The sequence below is a fragment of the Hemiscyllium ocellatum genome, chromosome 13 (genome assembly GCF_020745735.1).
Source record: "Hemiscyllium ocellatum isolate sHemOce1 chromosome 13, sHemOce1.pat.X.cur, whole genome shotgun sequence".
Taxonomy (NCBI): Eukaryota; Metazoa; Chordata; class Chondrichthyes; order Orectolobiformes; family Hemiscylliidae; genus Hemiscyllium; species Hemiscyllium ocellatum.
In genome coordinates, this window is record NC_083413.1 from 19,518,719 (window position 1) to 19,541,004 (window position 22,286).

Sequence of the window (22,286 nt, forward strand, 5' to 3'; positions counted from 1 at the left end):
ATTTCCAAAATGCTGAAATATTTCTAGTGATACTGAACCACATCCCAAAAAAAGAATTGGGCATTGCATTTATAGAGTACCTTTCTGTCAAGACTTTTCTCACACAGTTCATCCTGAGGATCTTTATGCTCCACCCGCATTCTTTTCAGCTGAAGTTCTTCAGAATCAGATTGCTACAAAAGAAAAAAAATACATTTGAAGAATCAATACATTTGGCAAAACATAAAAGAGTTGCCTACACCTCTCAACAAATCAGTAATTCAAGGGAAAACATGATGCGAACATTAAACTAAAATTTGAAGAGAAAAGGTAATATTGATCACCCAGAATTTTACTGGCAAATGCTTGCCAAACCTGTCAGAGTAAGATTGGTCATCTTCAAGTTGTTCCAACATCTTACCCCCTTTTGTCAACATTAGACAATTATGTTGTATTCTTAAAGAAATTATGATAACTAAATTGCCACCTCGAATACCTGTCTAGTTTCATTCTCCAGAATTAGGACCAGCACTGCAGCATACTTGTTGGACCACTTCACAACTTGACAGAAAGAGCTCTTCTGTGTACATTTTAAAACACTTACCCCTCCTCTAAACCTTTCATACCTAAGAAATGAAACCAGACAGACCATCTGGCATCAACTTAGGCACCAGAAATGAGAACAGCATTCTCTTTGTGGATGTTTCACTGGAGTCGAGTTGGCCAGAATGGTGTCAGCAGTGACTCCTGGCTCATAGGCCGAATGTGTGGCCTCCTAGAATGGCGCAGCAGAGACTCTTGACTGCAGCAAGCAGCAGCAGGCGGCATCAACTGTGGTGGTGCAGGTGCCTAGAGCAGGGGCTTCCTGTTGTGGTAGACCCTGAGTTGGAACCCTGCAGATGTCCCGGAGCCGTGTTTGGGAGTGAGTGTTTTCCTTTTATACCTCAAAATCGTACCGGATTGTGATAACAGAACATTTTTAACTATATCTCCCTGAATATACAGACAGTTTTTCTATAACACGATGGGTGCATTCTTGTGCAACCCCATATTATAGAACACGAATTTAGAAATAGTGTTTAAAGTGTTGGCGCTGGAATCACATTACAGCCAACACACATTTTAAAGTTTGCACTTTAGAATGAATGTCCCCAACTCGCCAATCACTTAACAGCAAATTCACATTAACATAATGCTCGTTTCAGTAGAAAAACCTGTATGTTACAATAAATCATTCATTTATTCAAAAACAGCTCTATCGAACCTGTAAAGTTCTCCTTACCAGCATCTAGGACTTGCGCCAAATTTGGGAAGCTGTCTCACATAGTCAAGCAACATCATGAGATAGTCACGCACTCAGAATCAAACCTTACAATGCTCTAGATATCATCTCATCATCCCTGGTTATGTCTGTTGCACTGGCAACAGAGACTCTTCCAGTGGTCATCAACACCACAGATGCCAGACGTCAGCCGACTCAAATTGCTCAATATGATATCGAGAAACAGTTGGAGGCACTGGATTCTGCAAAAGCTTTGACAACATGCTGGCAATATTATTGAAGGCTTGTGTTCCAGAACATGCCGCTCCCCTAGCTAAGGTCTTTCAATACAGGTATCTACCCAACAATATTGAAAATTGCCCAGGTATGTCCTATAAACAAAAATCAGGACATATTCAACTTAGCCAGTTACTGCAGGAGTTTCTCCGGGTAGTGTCCTAGGCCAACCACCTTCAGCTGCTTCTTCAATGACTTTACCGCCATCATAAGGTCAGAAGTAGGGATGTTCACCAATGATTGCACCACTTGCGACTCCTCAGATACTGAAGCAGTCTATGTTCAAATGCAGCAAGATTTGGACAATATCCAGGCTTGGCCTGAGAAGTAGCAAATAACATTCACAACACAAATGCCAGTCTCTGATCATCTCCTATAATGGATAATCTAATTAGGTCTCTTACCATTCAACTGTGTTACTATCAATGAGCCCTCCACTATCAACACCCTGGGGATGACCATTGACCAGAACCTAAACTGGACTAACTATATAAATACCATCTGACATCCCAAAGTCTTTAAGTCCAAATCCACAACCACTTCATCTAAAAGGACAAGGGCAGCAAATACATGGAAACACCACAATACAACAAAGACATATGGATGCTGAAGACCTTAAACAATACCTGAAATTGTTGGTAAGTCTGGTTGCATCTGAAAGCAATCAAAGATAGCAGTGGAAAGTTGTGTGTGAAATCCGAGGACATAGGGGAAACACTTAATGAATACTTTTTGTCAGTACTCACACTGGAAAAGGGCAATGTTAGAGAGAATATGGAGATACAGTTTACAAGATTAGATGGCATTGAGGTTGACAAAGAGAAGTGTTTATCAAAGTTTATGAGAAGATTTGTAGCTAGGGTGCTCGTTGTTGTGGTTCTGTTCGCCGAGCTGCAAGTTTTTATTGCAAACATTTTGTCCCCTTTCTACATAGGACAAACAGGAAGACAGCTAACAACCCGCATCCAGGAACATCAACTAGCCACGAAACGACACGACCAGCTATCCTTAGTAGCCATACACTCAGATGACAAACAACATGAATTCGATTGGGACAACACCACTATTATAGGGCAAGCCAAACAGAGAACAGCCAGGGAATTCCTAGAGGCATGGCACTCATCCACAAATTCTATCAACAGACACATCGACCTAGACCCTATATACCAGCCACTGCAGCGGACAGCAACTGACACCAGAAGCGGCAGATTCAAACCACTATAAATGCCGGAGGAATCAGCACAGAAGCGCTTCACAGGAGGCTCCCAAGCACTGAGGATGTCACCTAGAAAGGGGACGAAACGTTTGCAACAAAAACTCCCAGCTCGGCGAACAGAACCACAACAAGTGTTTATCAATTTTGGAAGATCTGAAAATAGCTAAGACCCCTGGGCTGGATAGGATTTATCTTCAGATTCTCTGGGAAGCCAGAGAGGAAATTGCAGAGCCTTATACTTTGTTCTTTATGTCTTCATTGTCGACAAAAGTAGGGCCACAAGAGTGGAGGATAGCAAATGTTGTTTCCTTCTTTAAGGAGGGGAGTCGGAACAACCTTGTAACTATAGGTCAGTGAGCCTTACTTCGGTTGTGGGTAAAGTGTTGGAAAAGGTTATAAGAAATAGGATTTATAATAATCTGGAAAGGAATAATAGGATTAGGGATAGTCAACACTGTTTTGTGAAGGGTAGTTATGCCTCACTAACCTTATTGATTTCTCTGAAGTGGTGACAAAACAGATGGATGAAGGTAAAATGGTTAATGTGATGTATATGGACTTCAGTAAGGCATTTGATAAGGTTCCACACAGTAGTTTCAGGGTATATGTATGTCTAAAACATAGGAGCTAGAGTGGGTCATTCAGTACATCAGGCTGCTCCACTATTTAGTTAGATCATGGCTGATCATCTACCTCAATGCCACTTTCCTGGGTTATCCCAAAAACCTTTGACATTATTACATTTCTGTGTTGTTAGTTATGAGTCTCAGCCAAACCTATACTATGTTGGAAACAATTTGGAAGTGAACATCGTAAATAGATCTTACTGAACTGAACATGTGCAGTTATTTCTCATGACTTATCTTTAGGGCAGTTAGTGATGGAAAATAAACCCATATTGGCCAGTAACACACACATCATGTGAATAAACTAAAACCAAATCATAGGGCAAGAAAGCCAAAAATGAAAATGTCATGAGGAGTTCCAAACAACATGCCTGGCCATATTAGTACTTTGTCATTCATTGTTCAGCCTCATGGACCTTTCTATCCAACACAAAATAAAATGCCTCTGAACTCCTCCACGCAACAGATTATAATACATCAGATAAGATTGCTGATTTAACCTATAATTTTAGATTTTATGCCACATTTATAATCGATTTATTGTTGTCATATGTACCGAGATACAGTGGGGGAAAAATGTGTCGGTGGCTTTGTGTGCTACAAAGTGCATCAGGGTTGCAGAAACTCAATCAAGTTCATGAGATATCATTTTCCACACACAAAGCCATGCTGACTATCCCTAATCAGTCCTTGCTTTTCCAAATACATGCAAATCCTGTCTCTCAGGATTCCCTCCAATAACTTGCCCACCACTGATGTCAGGCTCACTGGTCTATAATTCCCTGGCTTTTCCTTACCATCTTTCTTAAATAGTGGCACCACGTTAGACAAACTCCAGTCTTCTAGCACCGCACCTGTGACTACCGATGATACATATATCTCAGCAAGGGGCCCAACAATCACTTCCCCAGCTTCCCACAGAAGTCTCAGGTACACATGATCAGGTCCTGGGGATTGATCCACTTTTATACATTTCAAGACATCCAGCACCACCTCCTCTGTAACATGGACATTTTTCAAGATGTCACCATCCATTTCCCTACATTCTATATAGTTCATGTGTTTCTCCATAGTAAACACTGATGCAAATTACTCGTTTAGTATCTCCCTCATCTCCTGTGACTCCACACATAGGCCGCTTTGCTGATTTTGAGGGACCCTCTTCTCTGGGAGAAAGTGAGGACTGCAGATGCTGGAGACCAGGGTTGAAAAATGTGGTGCTGGAAAAACATAGCAGGGTGTCTGGACCCTCTTCTCTCCCTAGTTACCCTTTATCCTTAAAGTATTTGTAAAAGCCCTTTGGATTCTCCTTAACTCTATTTGCCATAGATATCTCATGTACCATTTTTGCCCTACAGGTTTCCCTCTTAAGTATACTCCTAATTCCTTTATACTCGAAGGATTCACTAGATCTCTCCTGTCTATACCTGACATATGCTCCCTTCTTTTTCTTAACTAAAACCTCAATTTCTCTGGTCACCCAGCATTCCCGACACCTACCAGCCTTTCTTTTCACCCTAACAGGAATATACTCTCACATTTTTGAAGGCTTCCCGTTTTCCAACCATCCCTTTGCCAACAAACATCTGCCCCCCAATCAACTTTTGAAAGTTCTTGCCTAATACTGTCAAAATTAGCCATCATCCAATTTAGAACTTCAACTTTTAGATCCAGTCTATCCTTTTCCATCACTATTTTACAACCAGGGTAGAATTATGGTCGCTGGCCCCAAAGTGCTCCCCCACTGACATCTCATTTACCTGCCCTGTCTTATTTCCCAACAGTAGGTCAAGTTTTGTACCTTCGCTAATAGATACATCCACATACTGAATCAGAAAATTTTCTTGTATACACTTAAATTCCTCTCCATCCAAACCCTTAACACGATGGCAGTTCCAGTCGATGTTTGGAAAGTTAAAATCCCCTCCATTACCACTCTATTATTCTTACAGATAACTGAAATCCCCTCACAAATCTGTTTCTCAATTTCCCACTGACTATTAGGGATCTATAATATAATCTCAATAAGGCGATCATGCCTTTCTTATTTCTCAGTTCCACCCAGATAACTTTCCTGGATATATTCCCAGGAATATCCTAAGTACAACTAAGTAATGCTATCCCTTATCAAAAATGCCACTCCCCCTCCTCTCTTGCTCCCTTCCTACCCTCCAATAGCAGTTGTATTCTGGAACATTCAGCTGACTGTTCTATTCATCCCTGAGCCCCATTTCTGTAATTGCTATGATATCCCAGTCCCATGTTCCTAACCATGCCCTGAGTTCATCTGACTTCCCGGTTAGGCCTCTTGCATTGGAGTAAATGCAGTTTAATTTATCAGTCCTACCTTGTTCTCGGTTTTGTTCCTGCCTGCTCTGACTGTCTGCTTTGCTCCCTTTCCCAACTGTACCAAAAAGATTGATCTCTTTCCCCACTATTTCCCTGGATCCCATCACCCCACCTCATTAGTTTAAATCCTCATGAGCAGCTCTAAGACGTAACAAAGAGGATTGATGAGAACAGAGCAATGGAAGTGATCTATATGGAGTTCAGTAAGGCATTCGACAAGGTTCCTCATGAGAGGCTGGTTAGCATAGTTAAATCTCATGGAATACAGGGGGGACTAGACATTTGGATACAGAACTGACTCGAAGGCAAAACACAGAGGTGGAGGGTTGCTTTTCAGATTGGAGGCCTGCGTCCAGTGGTGTGCTACAAGGATTGGTGCTGGGTCGACTACTTTTCATCACATACATGAATGATTTGGATGTAAACATAGGAGATACACTAAGTAGGTGGAGTGGCACAAGGATCGGTGTTGGTCCTCTACGTTTTGACATTTACATAAATGATTTGGATGCGAGCATAAGAGGTACAGTTAGTAAGTTTGCAGATGACACCAAAATTTGAGGTGTAGTGGATAGCGAAGAGGGTTACCTCAGATTACAACAGGATCTGGACCAGATGGGCCAATGGGCTGAGAAGAGGCACGTGGAGTTTAATTCAGATAAATGCGAAGTGCTACATTTTGGGAAAGCAAATCTTAGCAGGACTTATACACTTAATGGTAAGGTCCTAGGGAGTGTGGCTGAACAAAGAGACCTTGGAGTGCAGGTTCATAGCTCCTTGAAAGTGGAGTCACAGGTAGATAGAATAGTGAAGGCGGCGTTTGGTATGCTTTCCTTTATTGGTCAGAGTGTTGAGTACAGGAGTTGGGAGGTCATATTGAAGCTGTACAGGACATTAGTTAGGCCACTGTTGGAATATTGCATGCAATTCTGGTCTCCTTCCTATCAGAAAGAGGTTGTGAAACTTGAAAGGGTTCAGAAAAGATTTACAAGGATGTTGCCAGGGTTGGAGGATTTGAGCTATAGGGAGAGGCTGAACAAGGTGAGGCTGTTTTCCCTGGATCGTCAGCAGATGAGGGGGTGATCTGACAGAGGTTTATAAAATCACGCAGATAGGATAAATAAACAAGGTCCTTTCCCTCGGGTGGGGGAGTCCAGAACTAGTGGGCATAGGTTTACAGTGAAAGGGGAAAGATATAAAAGGAATTTAAGGGGCAACTTTTTCACGTAGAGGGTGGTACATGTATGGAATGAGCTGCCAGAGGAATTGATGGAGGCTGGTACAATAACAGCATTTAAAAGGCAACTAGATAGATATCTGAATAGGAAGGGTTTAGGAGGGATATGGGCCAAGTGCTGGCAAATGGGACTAGATTAGGTTAGAATATCTGGTCGGCATGGACAAATTGGACTGTAGGGTCTGTTTCCGTGCCTAACATCTATAACAGAGTGCAGAATAGAGTGGAATAGGTGCAGAGAAGATGGAGAGAGAGAGAGAGAGAGAGAGAGAGAGAGAGATCTGAAATAACATTTGAGAGTTCTGTTCAACACTGATTACAGAAATGGAGAAACTGTTCTTGTATCTACAGTTCGTTCTGTTATAACACATTTTGTCAATGCAAATTAGCTATAACGCAATTGACGAATCGGAGACATTGTTTCTCATGCACAAACTTTTAAAACATGTATTGGCTGTAATGTGATTACATCGCCAACACCAAGCACGGTTTTTCTTTAACACAGGATTACACAAGAATACAACAATCACATTATAGAAGAACTACCTGTTTTAATACGTGCATTCAAACTTTTACATCTTCTTCCCGATGGATGGAAGAGAGCATAACAAAGGAGTCTTTGATTATGTTGGTTGCTTTTCCAAGGCATCAGGAAATATTGATGGGGTCAATGAATGGAAAGGGCTTCGTTCACAACCTTTGTAGTTTCTTGCTGCATTGAGGAGAGCAATTGCCAAACCACACTGAGATGTACCCAGGTAGGAGGCTTTCTATTGATAAAAATTGGTAAGATTCCTTGTGGACATGGCAAATTAGCCTCCCGAGGAAATAGAGATGTTGTTATTCTTTCTTGACTGTTGTTTGAGAGAAGTCTTGTGACAACAATGTAGAACTATGTAAGGTATTGCATGCAAGTATCAGGTAACCACTAGGCAGTTTTAGCCAGACTTTACTTTGAGAATATTTATCAAGTTCACAGAATGCTTACTATATTATTCTTTAGAGAATACAATCAAATTAATACAAAACAACTGACTCAAACACCCGTTGAATTCACTGAACTACTTAGGAATTCAGCTAATTTAAGAAAGGTCTTTTACTGTAAGTTCTGACATCTTGCAACTCTTTTTTTTACATAATAATCTGCTCTCCTGCTATCCACCCATGTGTGGTAGCTTGACCAAATTTCAAGTAAAAAATGAGGTCTGCAGATGCTGGAGATCACAGCTGCAAATGTGTTGCTGGTCAAAGCACAGCAGGTTAGGCAGCATCTCAGGAATAGAGAATTCGACGTTTCGAGCATAAGCCCTTCATCAGGACTCGGGCTTATGCTCGAAACGTCGAATTCTCTATTCCTGAGATGCTGCCTAACCTGCTGTGCTTTGACCAGCAACACATTTGCAGCTGTGACCAAATTTCAATTCAATTTTTCACCAATGCTGAGTACTAACCTGAACCTCTACAATCTGTATTAACCAGAGTTGGTTTCTTGTCTTGAAAACGATTACCAAGCAGAAATGTACCAAAGGCTTTAAATTGTGATATTAAATACTTCTCCTGAGGCTGACGCCCAAGCAACAGTATGATGTTGAGTCTTTGGCTGCTAACTTCTCACGTCTGTTCCACTCACCATTGAATTAATTCTGCCTTTTTTGATAGAGGATTCCCTCACAGTGAAATCGACGTTTCGGGCAAAAGCCCTTCATCAGGAATGAGGCTGGGAGCCTTGGGGGTGGAGAGATAAATGGAGGTGGATGGAGGTGGGGATAATGGTGATAGGTCAATGGGGGGTCGGGGGGGGAAACGGATAGGTGGGAAGGAAGATGGACAGGTGGGACAATTCATGAGAGCGGTGCTGAACTGGAAGATTGGATCTGGAATAAGGTGAGGGGGAAGGGAAATGAGGAAAGGGTGAAATCCACATTGATGCCATGGGGTTGGAGGGTCCCAAGGCGGAATATGAGGAGTTCTTCCTCCAGGCGTCATGTGGGAAGAGAGTGGTGATGGAGGCGGCCCTGGACCTGCATGTCCTTGGCAAAGTGGGAGGGGGAGTTGAAGTGTTTGGCCAAGGGGCAGTGGGGTTGGTTGGTACAGATGTCCCAGAGATGTTCTCTAAAGTGCTCTGTGAGTAGGCATCCTGTCTCTCCAATGTAGAGGAGACCGCATCGGGAGAAATAGATACAGTAAATGACATGTGTGGAAGTGCAGGTGAAATGTTGATGGATGTGGAAGGCTCCTTTGGGGCTTTGGACAGAGGTGTGGGAGCTGGTTTTTCAATTCTGCTGTGGCAGGGGAAGGTGCCGGAAGGGGAGGGTGGATTGTTGGTGGGCGTGGACCTGATGAGGTAGTCGCAGAGGGAACGGTCTTTATGGAAAGCAGATGGGGTAGGGAGGGAAATATATCTCTGGTGGTGGGATCTGTTTGTAGGTGGTGGAGGATGATGCGATGCATATGGATGCTGGTGGGGTGGAAGGTGAGAACCAGGGGGTTCTGTCCTTGTTGCGGTTGGAGGAATGGGGCTTGAGGGTGAAGGTGCAGGAAGTGAATGAGATGCGCTGGAGGGCATCATCAACCACGTGGGAGGGGAAATTGCAGCCTTTTAAAATGGAGGCCATCTCACGTGTTCTATGGTGGAGCTGGCCCTCCTGGAAGCAGATGCAACTGAGGTGGAAGAATTGGGAAAAAGAGGTAGCATTTTTTCAGGAGGCAGGGTGGGAGGTGGTGTAATCCAGGTAGCTGTGGGAGTCGGTGGGTTTGGAGAAAATGCCAGTGTTGAGTCTGTTTCAGGACATAGCTGAAGAGCTTCAGGGCAGAGGAGATGACCTGGGGATTGCAGTGTGAGAGCGAGAGCAAGAGTGATAGCGAGACGCACTGAGATCTTTGCAGAGACATGAGGAGAATTTCTTCAAGGTCGGCATCCTTGGAAGAGGATTCACAGGGAGGTTAAAATCAACTAGGCACAAATGAGGACTGCATATGCTGGAGATGAGAGTTGAGAGTGTGGTGCTGGAAAAGCACAGGAGATCAGGCAGCATCAGAGAAGCAGACAAATCAACATCAGGCAAAAAAACTCTTCATCAGGAATGAAGCTGGGATCCTTGGGAGTGGAGAGATGAATGGGAGGGAGATAGGATTGGAGGGAAGGTAGCTGAGAGTGCAATAGGTGGATGGAGGTGGGATTAATGGTGAAAGGTCAGAGGGGAGGATGGAGCAGATTGGTGGGAAGTAAGATGGATAGGTGGGACAAGTCATGAGGGTGGTGCTGAGGTGGAAGGTTGGAACTGGCATAATGTGGGAAAGGGGAAATGAGGAAACTGGTGAAATCCGCATTGATGCAATGGGGTTGGAGGGTCTCGTGGCAGAAGATGAGGCGTTCTTCCTCCAGGCATCTGGTGTACATCTGCTACAGATTGATTGATGAAGTTGAGGTCAAGTGTGGTACTTCTTCACATTGGTAACTTCACCAGCTCATGTAAACCCCATCTTTCAAAAATAAGATTTACTCAATCTGCTAGAGCACGTTTGTTCAGACAGGCAGTGTGCCCACCTTCGACACTTTGGGGAAATTAGTGGCTAAAAGTCCGAACTAAAAATTGACAAAACAGCATTTAATCCATCAGATGCCATTAAATGTGATCCACCCAATCAAGCTATTGCCAAGAACACCCAAACTAGATCTGTATCATGGAGCAAACAGACTCATAAGGACATGAAAAATAGGAGTTGGAAGCTGGCCATTCAGACCTTCAATATTGCTACACCATTCACGATGAAATCATGGCTGATCTACATCAATGCTATTTTCTTGCCCAATCTCCATATCGCTGATGTACAATCAGTCCCAGACTTGAACAAACTAAATGACTGATCTCCACAGCTCTGTGAAGCAGAATTTCAAAGTTTCACTAACCTGAGTGAAGCAATTCCTCCCCATCTCAGTGCTAAGTGTCCTGCCCGTTTTTCTGCGACCATGTTCCCCAGTTCTATGTCCTCCAATGCTGTAAGCTTTTCAAACCCCATTTTCAGATGAACTAAGATATTAACTGTTCACAGCTTATGTCAAGCCTCTCAGTTTCCAGGACTGTCAAGTCCTAACTCTAATACTTAACTGCATTTTCTAGCTCCTAGGACTTCCACCAAGAGCTGTCTAAATTCTCTTGAGACCTCTCATTCAGTCCCAGTTACACAGAATCAGTGACTTTCTCAGCACAGTTTAAAACTTGTACCTTTCTACATGGATTAGTGGTGCTGGAAGAGCACAGCAGTTCAAGCAGCATCCAACAAGCAGCGAAATCAGTTCCACCATAGAACACATCAGATGGCCTCCTTCTTTAGAGACCGCAATTTCCCTTCCCATGTGGTTAAAGATGCCCTCCAATGCATCTCGTCCACATCCCGCACCTCCGCCCTCAGACCCCACCCCTCCAACTGTAACAAGGATAGAACGCCCCTGGTGCTCACCTTCCACCCTACAAACCTTCGCATAAACCAAATCATCCGCTGACATTTCCGCCACCTCCAAAAAGACCCCACCACCAGGGATATATTTCCCTCCCCATCCCTTTCCGCCTTCCGCAAAGACCGTTCCCTCCATGACTACCTGGTCAGGTCCACACCCCCCTACGACCCACCCTCCCATCCTGGCACTATCCCCTGCCACCGCAGGAACTGTAAAACCTGTGCCCACACCTCCTCCCTCACATCTATCCAAGGCCCTAAAGGAGCCTTCCACATCCATCAAAATTTTACCTGCACATCCACTAAAATCATTTATTGTATCCGTTGCTCCCGATGCGGTCTCCTCTACATTGGGGAGACTAGACACTACCTAGCAGAGCGCTTTAGGGAACATCTTCGAGACACACGCAATCAACCACACCGCCCCTTGGCCCAACATTTCAACTCCCCTTCCCACTCTGCCAAGGCCATGGAGGTTCTGGGCCTCCTTCACCGCCATTCCCTCACCACCAGACGCCTGGAGGAAGAACGCCTCATCTTCCGCCTAAGAACACTTCAACCCCAGGGCATCAATGTGGACTTCAACAGCTTCCTCATTTCCCCTTCCCCCACCTCGTCCTAGTTTCAAACTTCCAGCTCAGCACTGTCCCCATGACTTGTCTGGACTTGTCCGACCTGCCTATCTCCTTTTCCACCTATCCACTCTACCCTCTCCTCCCTGACCTATCATCTTCATCTCCTCCCCCACTCACCCATTGTACTCTATGCTACTCTCTCCCCACCCCCACCCTCCCCAAGCTTCTCTCTCCACGCTTCAGGCTCTCTGCCTTTATTCCTGATGAAGGGCTTTTGCCCGAAATATCGATTTCGCTGTTCGTTGGATGCTGCCTGAATTGCTGTGCTCTTCCAGCACCACTAATCCAGAATCTGGTTTCTATCATCTGCAGTCATTGTTTTCACCTCCTTTCTACATGGACTCTGCTTCTGTCTGACTCTTTCTTACATGTCTCCAACTAACTCAAACAAACTTCTTAGTAACTGTTGAACTGTTCTGAATGATCTATTGAAAACATCATAAACCCCATCCTTCATCCTGGACACTGAACATAGTACCCATTTGAGAACATCTTCTCAGAATGTTATAACATTCAGAAACTGCCCACTTATCCAGTACAAATGAATACAAAAATAAACCTCTCAAGCCCTGTAAGAGTTTTGAATGTTTGAACGACATCACCTGTCATTCTTCTAAACTCAAGAGAACAAAGGCATTGTCTATTAAATTTTTTCCCATACAACCACTCTCTCTATTCCAGGGATTAGTTTGATGAAACCATTTTGAATTTCCCCTGTCAAAGGTAAGCAGATATAAACTACTCACAATAGTCAAACTGGGATCTGATCATTTTATCAAACTTTCAGCAAGGCTTGATATAATTACTGCAAGTCTCTTTTATCCTTATACCCAAACTCTATCGTAATCAAAGGTAACATACCATTTATCTTTTTAAAATGCTTTCTGTGCTTATGCAGTTAAAACTTTAATTGTTTTATACTTTGCAAAACTCGCCAATTTGAATTCTTAAAATCCAAGGAGGAAGCATTTTTATCAGGTTAAAGTGCAAATGCGATGCACATCCAAGATCACAGCTGTGATTATGCCCAGTGCCTATTATCACCTGCACCAACAAAAACAGCATTTGTGGAGAAAAACCAGAGTTAACATTTCAGAACCTACTGCAACCCGTTTACATAAAAAATGCTAACAGATATTTTAAAAAGTAAATTTCATTGCTATGTGTGATGCTAACAGACAACTTTGAAAGGCAACATACTTTTCCCACACATCCTCTCCTTTCATGCCCAGTTGATAGAAAGATCAAGCTGCTGAGGATGTTTTTCTATACTAAAGTGCAATAGATGTACAAACTGATGGTGTTCCCTGAATTCAATGTATCAACTCTATAAGAGCTTTCTTTAAAGATCAAAATCCATTAAAAATGAAATCTGCAAGGTACATAAAGGGTAATATGTCAGTATACCCTTATATAAAAAATAATTTTTTAATCATTTTCTTTGAAGTAATTGAATCAAATTCATTGTCGAGCAGTCTCATCAATTTGTAGTGTTATGATTTTAAAAAAGTTAGCTTCAGCACTGATGTTTTTGCCATACAATTAGGGGCAATGCTCTTTCGGGTTATGATACCGAGGGCAATTTCAACTTAACAGGATCCCTAAAGTGATTCATGTCATGGAGAAGACAAGGCTGCAAAACATGACTAAGACCATTAGATGAAGGAGCATAGTTAGACCATTCAGCCCATCAAGTCTGCTCTGCCATTCAATAGGATCATTGCTGCTCTGAGAATCCTCAACTCCACCATCCAACCTTTTCCCCATAACCTCTGATCCTCTTATTGATGAAAAATCTGTCTATCTTAGCCTTGAAAATACTTAAAGACCCAGCCTCTACACAAAAGTATTCAGACAGTATTATCAAGAAGGAAGCTCATTCTAAATTGCAGTTTGAAAAGAAAAAGCTCTTCCAGATGTTCAAATGAAATGTATTGAGCAAACTAAGTGAAGAATTTTCCAGACAGCTACTTGCTATTATAATATATGCATTCTTGAATTTTATCACATACTTTACCTACCACAGAAAACATTCTCATTAACAAAACAAAAAGAGGATTGGTGTTAACTGTAAACCCTGAAAGTAACTCAATTCAAAGCAAATATTTTGAGATTTCTTTGCTCTTCACCAATCGCTTCTGAATTCACAATCTCTCGGTTTAGACATTAGATCTCTGCCAAGTGAAACCTTCTGCATCCTTTCTTTTCATCATCATCATTATATGCCTCCAGGATAGAAGAATCATTTAATTTTTGCCCCCCCCCCCCCCCCCGCCCCCCAAAGGTCAGTGCCAATCAAGAGGTTCAAGAATACATGGAAAATTCAATAGCACTAGTTAATTGACCAATGCATTGTCTTTCAGTGTTTCATGATCAAAATAGAAAGGACATAGTACCAAGAGAGAAAACAAGACTGATTCTTAAAGATTATATTACTTACAGTGTGGAAACAGGCCCTTCGGCCCAACAAGTCCACACCGACCCTCCGAAGCGCAACCCAACCCATTCCCCTACATTCACCCTTTCACCTAACACTAGGGGCAATTTAGCCAGGCCAATTCACCCAACCTGCACACTTTTGGATTGTGGGAGAAAACCTGAGCACACGGAGGAAACTCACGCAGACACGGGGAGAATGTGCAAACTCCCCACAGAGAGTCACCTGAGGTGGGAATTGAACCCGGGTCTCTGGCGTTGAGGCAGCACTGCTAACCACTGTGCCACCGTGCCGCCCATTCTCTTTTTATATATAAAATTGAACCTCTAATAAATTAATTTTATTCTCATACTTTCTCAAAAAAAAAGTCTCAGAATCCCTACAGCGTGGAAACAGGCCCTTCAGCCCAACAATATGCGGAAGAGTCTATCTTCCGCATCTACACTGGCACCACCCCCCACGTTTTCCTCTGCTACATCGATAACTGTATCGACGCTAACTCGTGCTCCCACAAGGAGGTTGAACAGTTCATCCACTTTACTAACACCTTCCACCCCACCTCAAGTTTACCTGGACCATCTCAAACTCCTCCCTTTCCTTCCTAGACCTCTCCATTTCTATCGCGGGCAACCGACTCAACACAGACATTTACTATAAACCGACTGACTCCCACAACTACCTAGATTACACCTCCTCCTACCCTGCCCCCTGTAAAAACGCCATCTCATATTCCCAATTCCTTCGCCTCTGCCGCATCTGCTCCCAGGAGGACCAGTTCCAATACTGAACAACCCAGATGGCCTCCTTCTTCAAAGACCGCAATTTCCCCTCAGACATGGTTAACGATGCTCTCTATTGCACCTCCTCCACTTCCCACTCCTCCGCCTTTGAACCCCGCCCTTCCAATCACCACCAGGGCAGAACCTAACTGGTCCTCACCTACCACCCCACCAACCTCCATATACATCGTATCATCCTTCGTCATTTCCGCCACCTCCAAACAGACCCCACCACCAAGGATATATTTCCCTCCCCTCCCCTATCAGCGTTCCAGAAAGACTACTCCCTCCGCGACTCCCTCATCAGGTCCACACCCCCCAACCAACCCAACCTCTACTCCCGGCACCTTCCCCTGCAACCACAAGAAATGCAAAACGTGCGCCCACACCTCCCCCCTCACTTTCCTCCAAGGCCACAAGGGATCCTTCCATATCCGTCACAAATTCACCTGCACTTCCACACACATCATTTACTGCATCCGCTGCACCCGATGTGGCCTCCTCTCCATTGGGGAGACAGGCCACCTACTTGCGGAACCTCTGGGACACCAGCACCAACCAACCCAACTGTCCCGTGGCTCAACACTTCAACTCCCCCTCCGCCAAGGACATACAGGTCCTTGGCATCCTCCATCGCCAGACCATGGCAACACAACGCCTGGAGGAAGGCGGAAGATGAGGCGCTCTAGGAACCCTCCAACCACAAGGGATGAATGCAGATTTCTCCAGCTTCCTCATTTCCCCTCCCCCCACCTTATATCAGTCCCAACCCTCGGACTCAGCACCACCTTCTTGACCTGCAATCTTTTTCATGATCTCTCCGCCCCCATCCCCTCTCCGACCTATCACCTTCCCCTTAACCTCCTTCCACCTATCGCATTCTCAACGCCCCTCCCCCAAGTCACTCCTCCCTACCTTTTATCTTAGCCTGCTTGGCACAGCTTCCTCATTCCTGAAAGGCTTGTGCCCGAAACGTCGATTCTCCTGCTCCTTGACCTGCTGCGCTTTTCCAGCAACACATTTTTCAGCCCTTCAGCCCAACAAGTCCACAACAGCCCTTTGAAGAGTAACCCACCCAGACCTATTTCCTGACTGTATTAATCCACATTTTACCCCTGATTAATGCACCTAATCTACACATCCCTGAACGCTATGGGCAATTTAATATGGCCAATTTACCCAACATTTACATCTTTGGATTGTGGGAGGAAACCAGTGTACCTGGAGGAAACCCACACAGACTTGGGGAGAATGTGCAAATTCCAAACTGACGGTCGCCCAAGGCTAGAATCGAACACTGGTCCTTGGCGCTGTGAGGCAGCAGTGCTCACCACTGAGCCACCATGCCACCTTGTTCCAGAAATCTGAAACGTAAGTCCTTAAAGGAGGAGGTCAATTTGTATGCATCTCTGTAGCACTAAACTCCAGGATCCAAATGGTTCTCTTTACTATAATAATAATTTGCATCATACATCACTTCTGATATGGCAAAATCCCCTGATGTTCTACACAGGGGCGATTCATTATATTTACAGAACCAAATGTGGATATATTGGGTCAGATATTTTTCAAAAAAAGAGGCAAAGATTGAGAGGTAAATTGGAAAATACAGAACTTAGAGCTTAGCAGCTGAAGGAATACCCAAGAAAATTTAAGACATAAAAGAGGCCAGAATTTGAAGAGCAGAGGTATCTCAGAAGGTTGTAGGTTGGAATTAGATGGAAAGGATGGGGTAAAACAATGGAAGGAACTGAAAACAAGGATGAAGCTTTTGAAATTGAGATGTTACAGTACTGGGATTCGAAGCAGACATGCACAAGTAATAGATGAAAAGGATTTGATGAGAATTAGGAAATGGGTGGGGCAATTTAGAACCAGTCAGGGATTACATAGCATGTAAATTGGAAATCTGTAACAGTCATGTCTAAATATAAAAGATTTGGAGCAGGATTTAAGAAGCTGAACGGGGCAATGCGACACCCAACGTTAAGGGCTTTTCACTGTCAGGACCCTATAGGCTTTATTGAAATTGATCATTACTGTATTTTCCTTCAATGCTGCAAAAACAGCATGAAAATCAAAACTAACAAGATTGATTCCTGCTTGCATAACAACAAGAAACAGGACCAGGTAGAATTTGTCACAGTTGGCAGAATATTCTCAACCCCTGAACAGTATGGCAATGGCAAACCAACTGGGAAAATATGGCTAGATCAGAAAAATGAGATTCGTAATGTCAAGAAAAAAAATCTGATTTTCCAACCAAAGTTGTCTTGAGAATCATGTTAGCAAACGGCCAAAGACCTATTTGCATGCATTCACATCACACTATTACTTATTTTTGTCTCATTTATACATAATTTCCTATTCTCTCACACAGCAGAGGGAAACTAGATGGTGACAATTCTTAATAATGAAAGGTCAAATATAAGTCAGAAGAAGTGAAATTGTCCATGTGTAAGCAAAAAAAAACCAAAGATGTTCCCTGTGCTTTCATGCAATAATGTTTGATTGCCAATGTCATAATTATTAAAACTACATTAAATAGTCCCATAGGCAGTTTGACAATAGAATATCATGGAATGAAGGCTTGAAGTAGAGATTGAATAGAACGGCATAAAACCTTCTATGAAAATAGGTTACAGTCCTATGGGCAGAAATTCCAAGAAACAACAAAGAAAGGCAACAAATAACAAAAGATGTGGAATCTTGAATATCTGGAATGAACATGTGAGAGGAAGAGGAAGAGGAAGAGGAGGAGGAGGAGGAGGAGGAAAAAAAAGAATCACTACAGAGAAAGTGGTTGACTCTTATTTTCATCTGGACAACTTGGGAGGAGGTTTGCTAGTTTTGCCCATATCCCAAAATAAATGTCAAAGATACGATGGACATTTATGATTAGAAAGCAAGGAGGATTCTAGGAAAGTAGATCATGGAAAGTGACGAATTGTAGAATTTTACAGTACAGAAGGAGGCCATTCAACTCATCACGTCCGTAACTCCCAAAAAAACCACTCAGTGAATCCCAATCTCCACCCCGATCATCATAGCGCTCTAAAATCACTACTTTAAATATATATCCAGCGCATTTTTGAAAGCCCTCTTATGGAATTCTCCTCGACCACTCTCCTAGGCAGTGCATTCCAAATCCAAACAAATCTCTGAGTAAAGAAGTTTCTCCTCACACCATGCTCTCTTGCTAACAATCTTGAAATTGTGACCTCTGGTTACAGACATACCAACTTTTAAAAACAGAATATCCTCATTACCATGTCATAATTATAAATAATCTATAAGATCACATCTTAATCTTCTCTGCTCCAGCAAGAATAAGCCCAATTTCTCCAATATTTCATTGAATCTAAAATCCCTCATTCTTGGTTTCCTTCTCGTAAATTTCCTTTGCACTCTCTTCAGGCCTTTAAAGATCAGGGCTAGGCTTAGTTATTCATCAAAATGAATAGCACAGACTTGATTATGTCAAGAAGGTGCTCATTTCCAGTCACTTTTTTAAAAAATGACTTTAACTAGAATGCATTTGCAGTTGTGGACAGTTTGAAATCTAGGCTCAAAAGAATTCTATTATCACAGACCAAGGAATTTTCAGCGAGAAAAGGTTAAATATAAGATAATGGTTTGGAAAGGACATACGAATAAAGTATGAAAATTTTGCAAATCAAGGAGATGATAATGGGCAGAAAGGGGAACAAGTCATTTATGAAATTATTTAAAATGATACTTTTTTAAATCAAGGACAAAGTAGTGGTGCCAAATGTCAACTTTCTCTTGTCTTTGCTCCCAAAGTTAATAAAGAACAAAGGTCATTCACTGGCATACGTAATCATTCTGCATTTATACAGTAATTATATTTTCTGGGGCTCTGATAGGGCTGGAAATTATGCTAGAAATTAAAAAGTCAACTGCCTTGCAGTTACAAACTACCATGAGCAAGGAAAAAGAACTAAATTATTTTCAGAGAAACAGACATTTAACAAAAGCACAAAGATGAGCAGCACAGATGGTTAGCAGCGTTACCTGACAACAGCAGGGACCCGGGTTCAATTCTACCCTTGAGTGACTGTCTGCATGGAGTTGCACATTCTTCCTGCGTATTCATGGATTTCCTCCGAATACGCCGATTTCCTCCCGAAGTCCAAAAATGTGCAGATTAGGTGAAATGCCCTTGCTAAATTACTCAGTATACAAGGATGTTCAGGCTAGGTGGATTAACCATAGGAAATGCGAGGTTACAGAGATTGGACAGGGTGGTAGAATGCTCTTCGGCTGATCGGTGTGGACTCAATGGGCTGAATGGCCTGTTTCCACACTATGGGTATTTTATAAACAAGGAACAAAGAACAAAAGAATTTGCAGCCGAGGAACATGCCCTTCGCCCCTCCAAGCCTGAGCCGATCTAAATCCACGGTAAGAGGCAAACTGCGAAGCTATGTCAGCAAATATATCTTTTCTGTGCAAAATATTACTCTGCAGTACTTGTTCTTTCCATTCCATATTGCAGTATATGCTTATTATTAAACCATAACTTATAACATACACAAATTGCAAATTCACACATGACCAGCTCTTTTCTAAATTTATATTAGAAAGATCCTGAAATGAAAATGAAGAGCTAAAGGCTTTACAGTCGACATATGAAATATATACATCAGAGGTTAGCTTTATGGTCAACTAACTCTATTATTTCTCCACCCTGGAGGCTCCCTGCCTCTAATCCTGATGAAGGGCTTTTGCCTGAAACGTCGATTTTCCTGCTCCTCGGATGCTGCCTGACCTGCTGCGTTTTTCCAGCACCACTCTGACCCTAACTCCTTATTATGCCCATGGTTTCCATAAGAACAGGCATGGAAACTATCCAGTAATAGGCGGCGGAAAATCACACATTAAAAAACTCATATCAATTTCTAATCTAAATAGTTATTAAGAATATAATAAGTAAGTCATGTTTTTGTATTCAGTGTGTTGCATCAACTGGTTTGCTTCACTGTAAAGTAAACACTAAATCTTGGAAGACTAAGATTTTGCAGATGATCATTTTTTAAAAAAAAATACAAAGTCCCAAAGGATAAAACATCATTCCCCACTCACTGTTACTGTTATTATTCCCTCTAACCAACTCCTGCCTTCCCAAAATTTTCTTATTTTCCTTCTTGTTATTGGAGACACAGGATCACGATTAACAACTGCAGCACAGGTGACAACTGAAAGCAGATGCAGAAAGACAGAGTTTCATGAGAATGCTGAAAATCAAAACCAAATAAAACAAAAAGACAGAAAATGACAACCATCAGCTGGTCTTTGGTTTCTAACCAGGAATCTAGCCCTTGAGGATAAATTCAAACTTTATGATGTGGATAGTTGCATTAATAATATTTTTATGGATTGCAGCTTATCCTTCTTAATGCAGTAGCACTGCACTGAGAGATCAGAAAATATCTCTCCCAATCTAGATTAGTATATCGCCATAGAAATTGCAAGATGGATATATAATCCCTAATTTATGCTTCAGATTAGGGGATATCTCGAACCAATCATCTGCTACAATTAAGAAGAAATACGTCATCTTTAAAAACCGCGTGATGTTTTAAGTTGAACGAGGCTCTTAGCAACCTTAAGATTTCAATTTAACCCTGAATGGAATTCCTGATTCTATAGCCTCCATATCAGAATAACTGCCTACTTCCACCTCCATAATATCACCTACTTTCACACTTGCTTCAACCCATCTGCTGCTAAAACTCTCATCCATACCTGGCTGGCCTCCCATCTTCCACCCTGCATACATTTCAGCTCATCCAAAACTCTGCTGCCCATATTCTGTTATGCAACTATTTTTGATCACCCATTTGCTTCGCCTTTGCTGATCCTCATTTTCTGCTAATCCTCCAAAACTTGGACTGAAAATATTCATTGTCATGCTTAAATCGCTTCATGATCCAACTCCACAATATAATGAACAGTTTTCCAGTTCAAAACCTAGAAAATTTTGAACAGTTCGGTGGTCTGCTCCAGCCCCCATGTTTGCCAGCCATGGCTTCAGCTATCTGGGCTCAACCGTCTGGAATTCTCTCTCTAAAATCCCTTTGACTCACCACCACATCCCTCAAGATGCTCCTCAAAATCTATTTCTCTACTCAAACTTAAGATTCCCCCAGCTAATATGTCCCTCTCTGGCTCAGTGCCCCAATTTTGTCCGATTTGCCTACACAAAACAACTCAAGACATTTTGCTACATTTAAAATTACTGCATAAATGCAAATCATTGTTGCTCTGAATACTCACAGGTGCCTCATGTTATGGTGCAATTAACCCTGTTCCTTTTGAAAAATAAGTGTGTGTATATGCTGGAATTCATAAATGAGAAAATGATACGTATATGCCAGAATTTATAGATGAAAACATTATAAATAATCAACTCATTATTAATATAGCATACAGAGTAACACATAACTAATTTCAATTATGAAAATTAATTAGAAGTTAAAAGGTCAAAAATCAGCCTTCCCTCCGATTTGGGCTGGATTGAAGCTTCAATGCTTTCACAAAAAATTATAGCAAATTTAGGTTGTGCAGTCAGACTTTTTTTTAAGCTGAAAATGTGTTGCTGGAAAAGTGCAGCAGGTGTGGCAGCATCAAAAGAGCAGGAGAATCGACATTTTGGGCATGAGCTCATGCCCGAAACATCGATTCTCCTGTTCTTTGGATGCTGCCTGACCTGCTGCGCTTTTCCAGCAACACATTTTCAGCTCTGATCTCCAGCATCTGCAGTCCTCACTTTCTCCTCGACTTTTTTTTTAAACCTTGTATACTATTTTTATATCATCATAGAATATAGAAGACTTTGTTTATGAATGAGTGTAAGGAGAAGCCGAGAACTACAGACTTCCGAGTTTGACTTCAATGGTCGGTAAGTTGTTTGAGGTGATTCTGAAAGATCGGATTTACACGCATTTGGAGAGGCAAAGAATGATTATGCATAGTCAGCATGGTTTTG

General features: G+C 42.4%; 1 protein-coding gene across 1 annotated transcript in view; it reads right to left on the reverse strand.

The window, feature by feature from the left end:
- The window catches only part of LOC132821456 (ski-like protein), a 70,550-nt gene that overhangs the window by 20,282 nt on the left and 27,982 nt on the right, over nt 1-22,286 (reverse strand). The window contains exon 2 of the mRNA XM_060834043.1: nt 81-173. Coding sequence (XP_060690026.1) covers nt 81-173 — 93 coding nt within the window. The remainder of the gene's footprint in view (nt 1-80; nt 174-22,286) is intronic.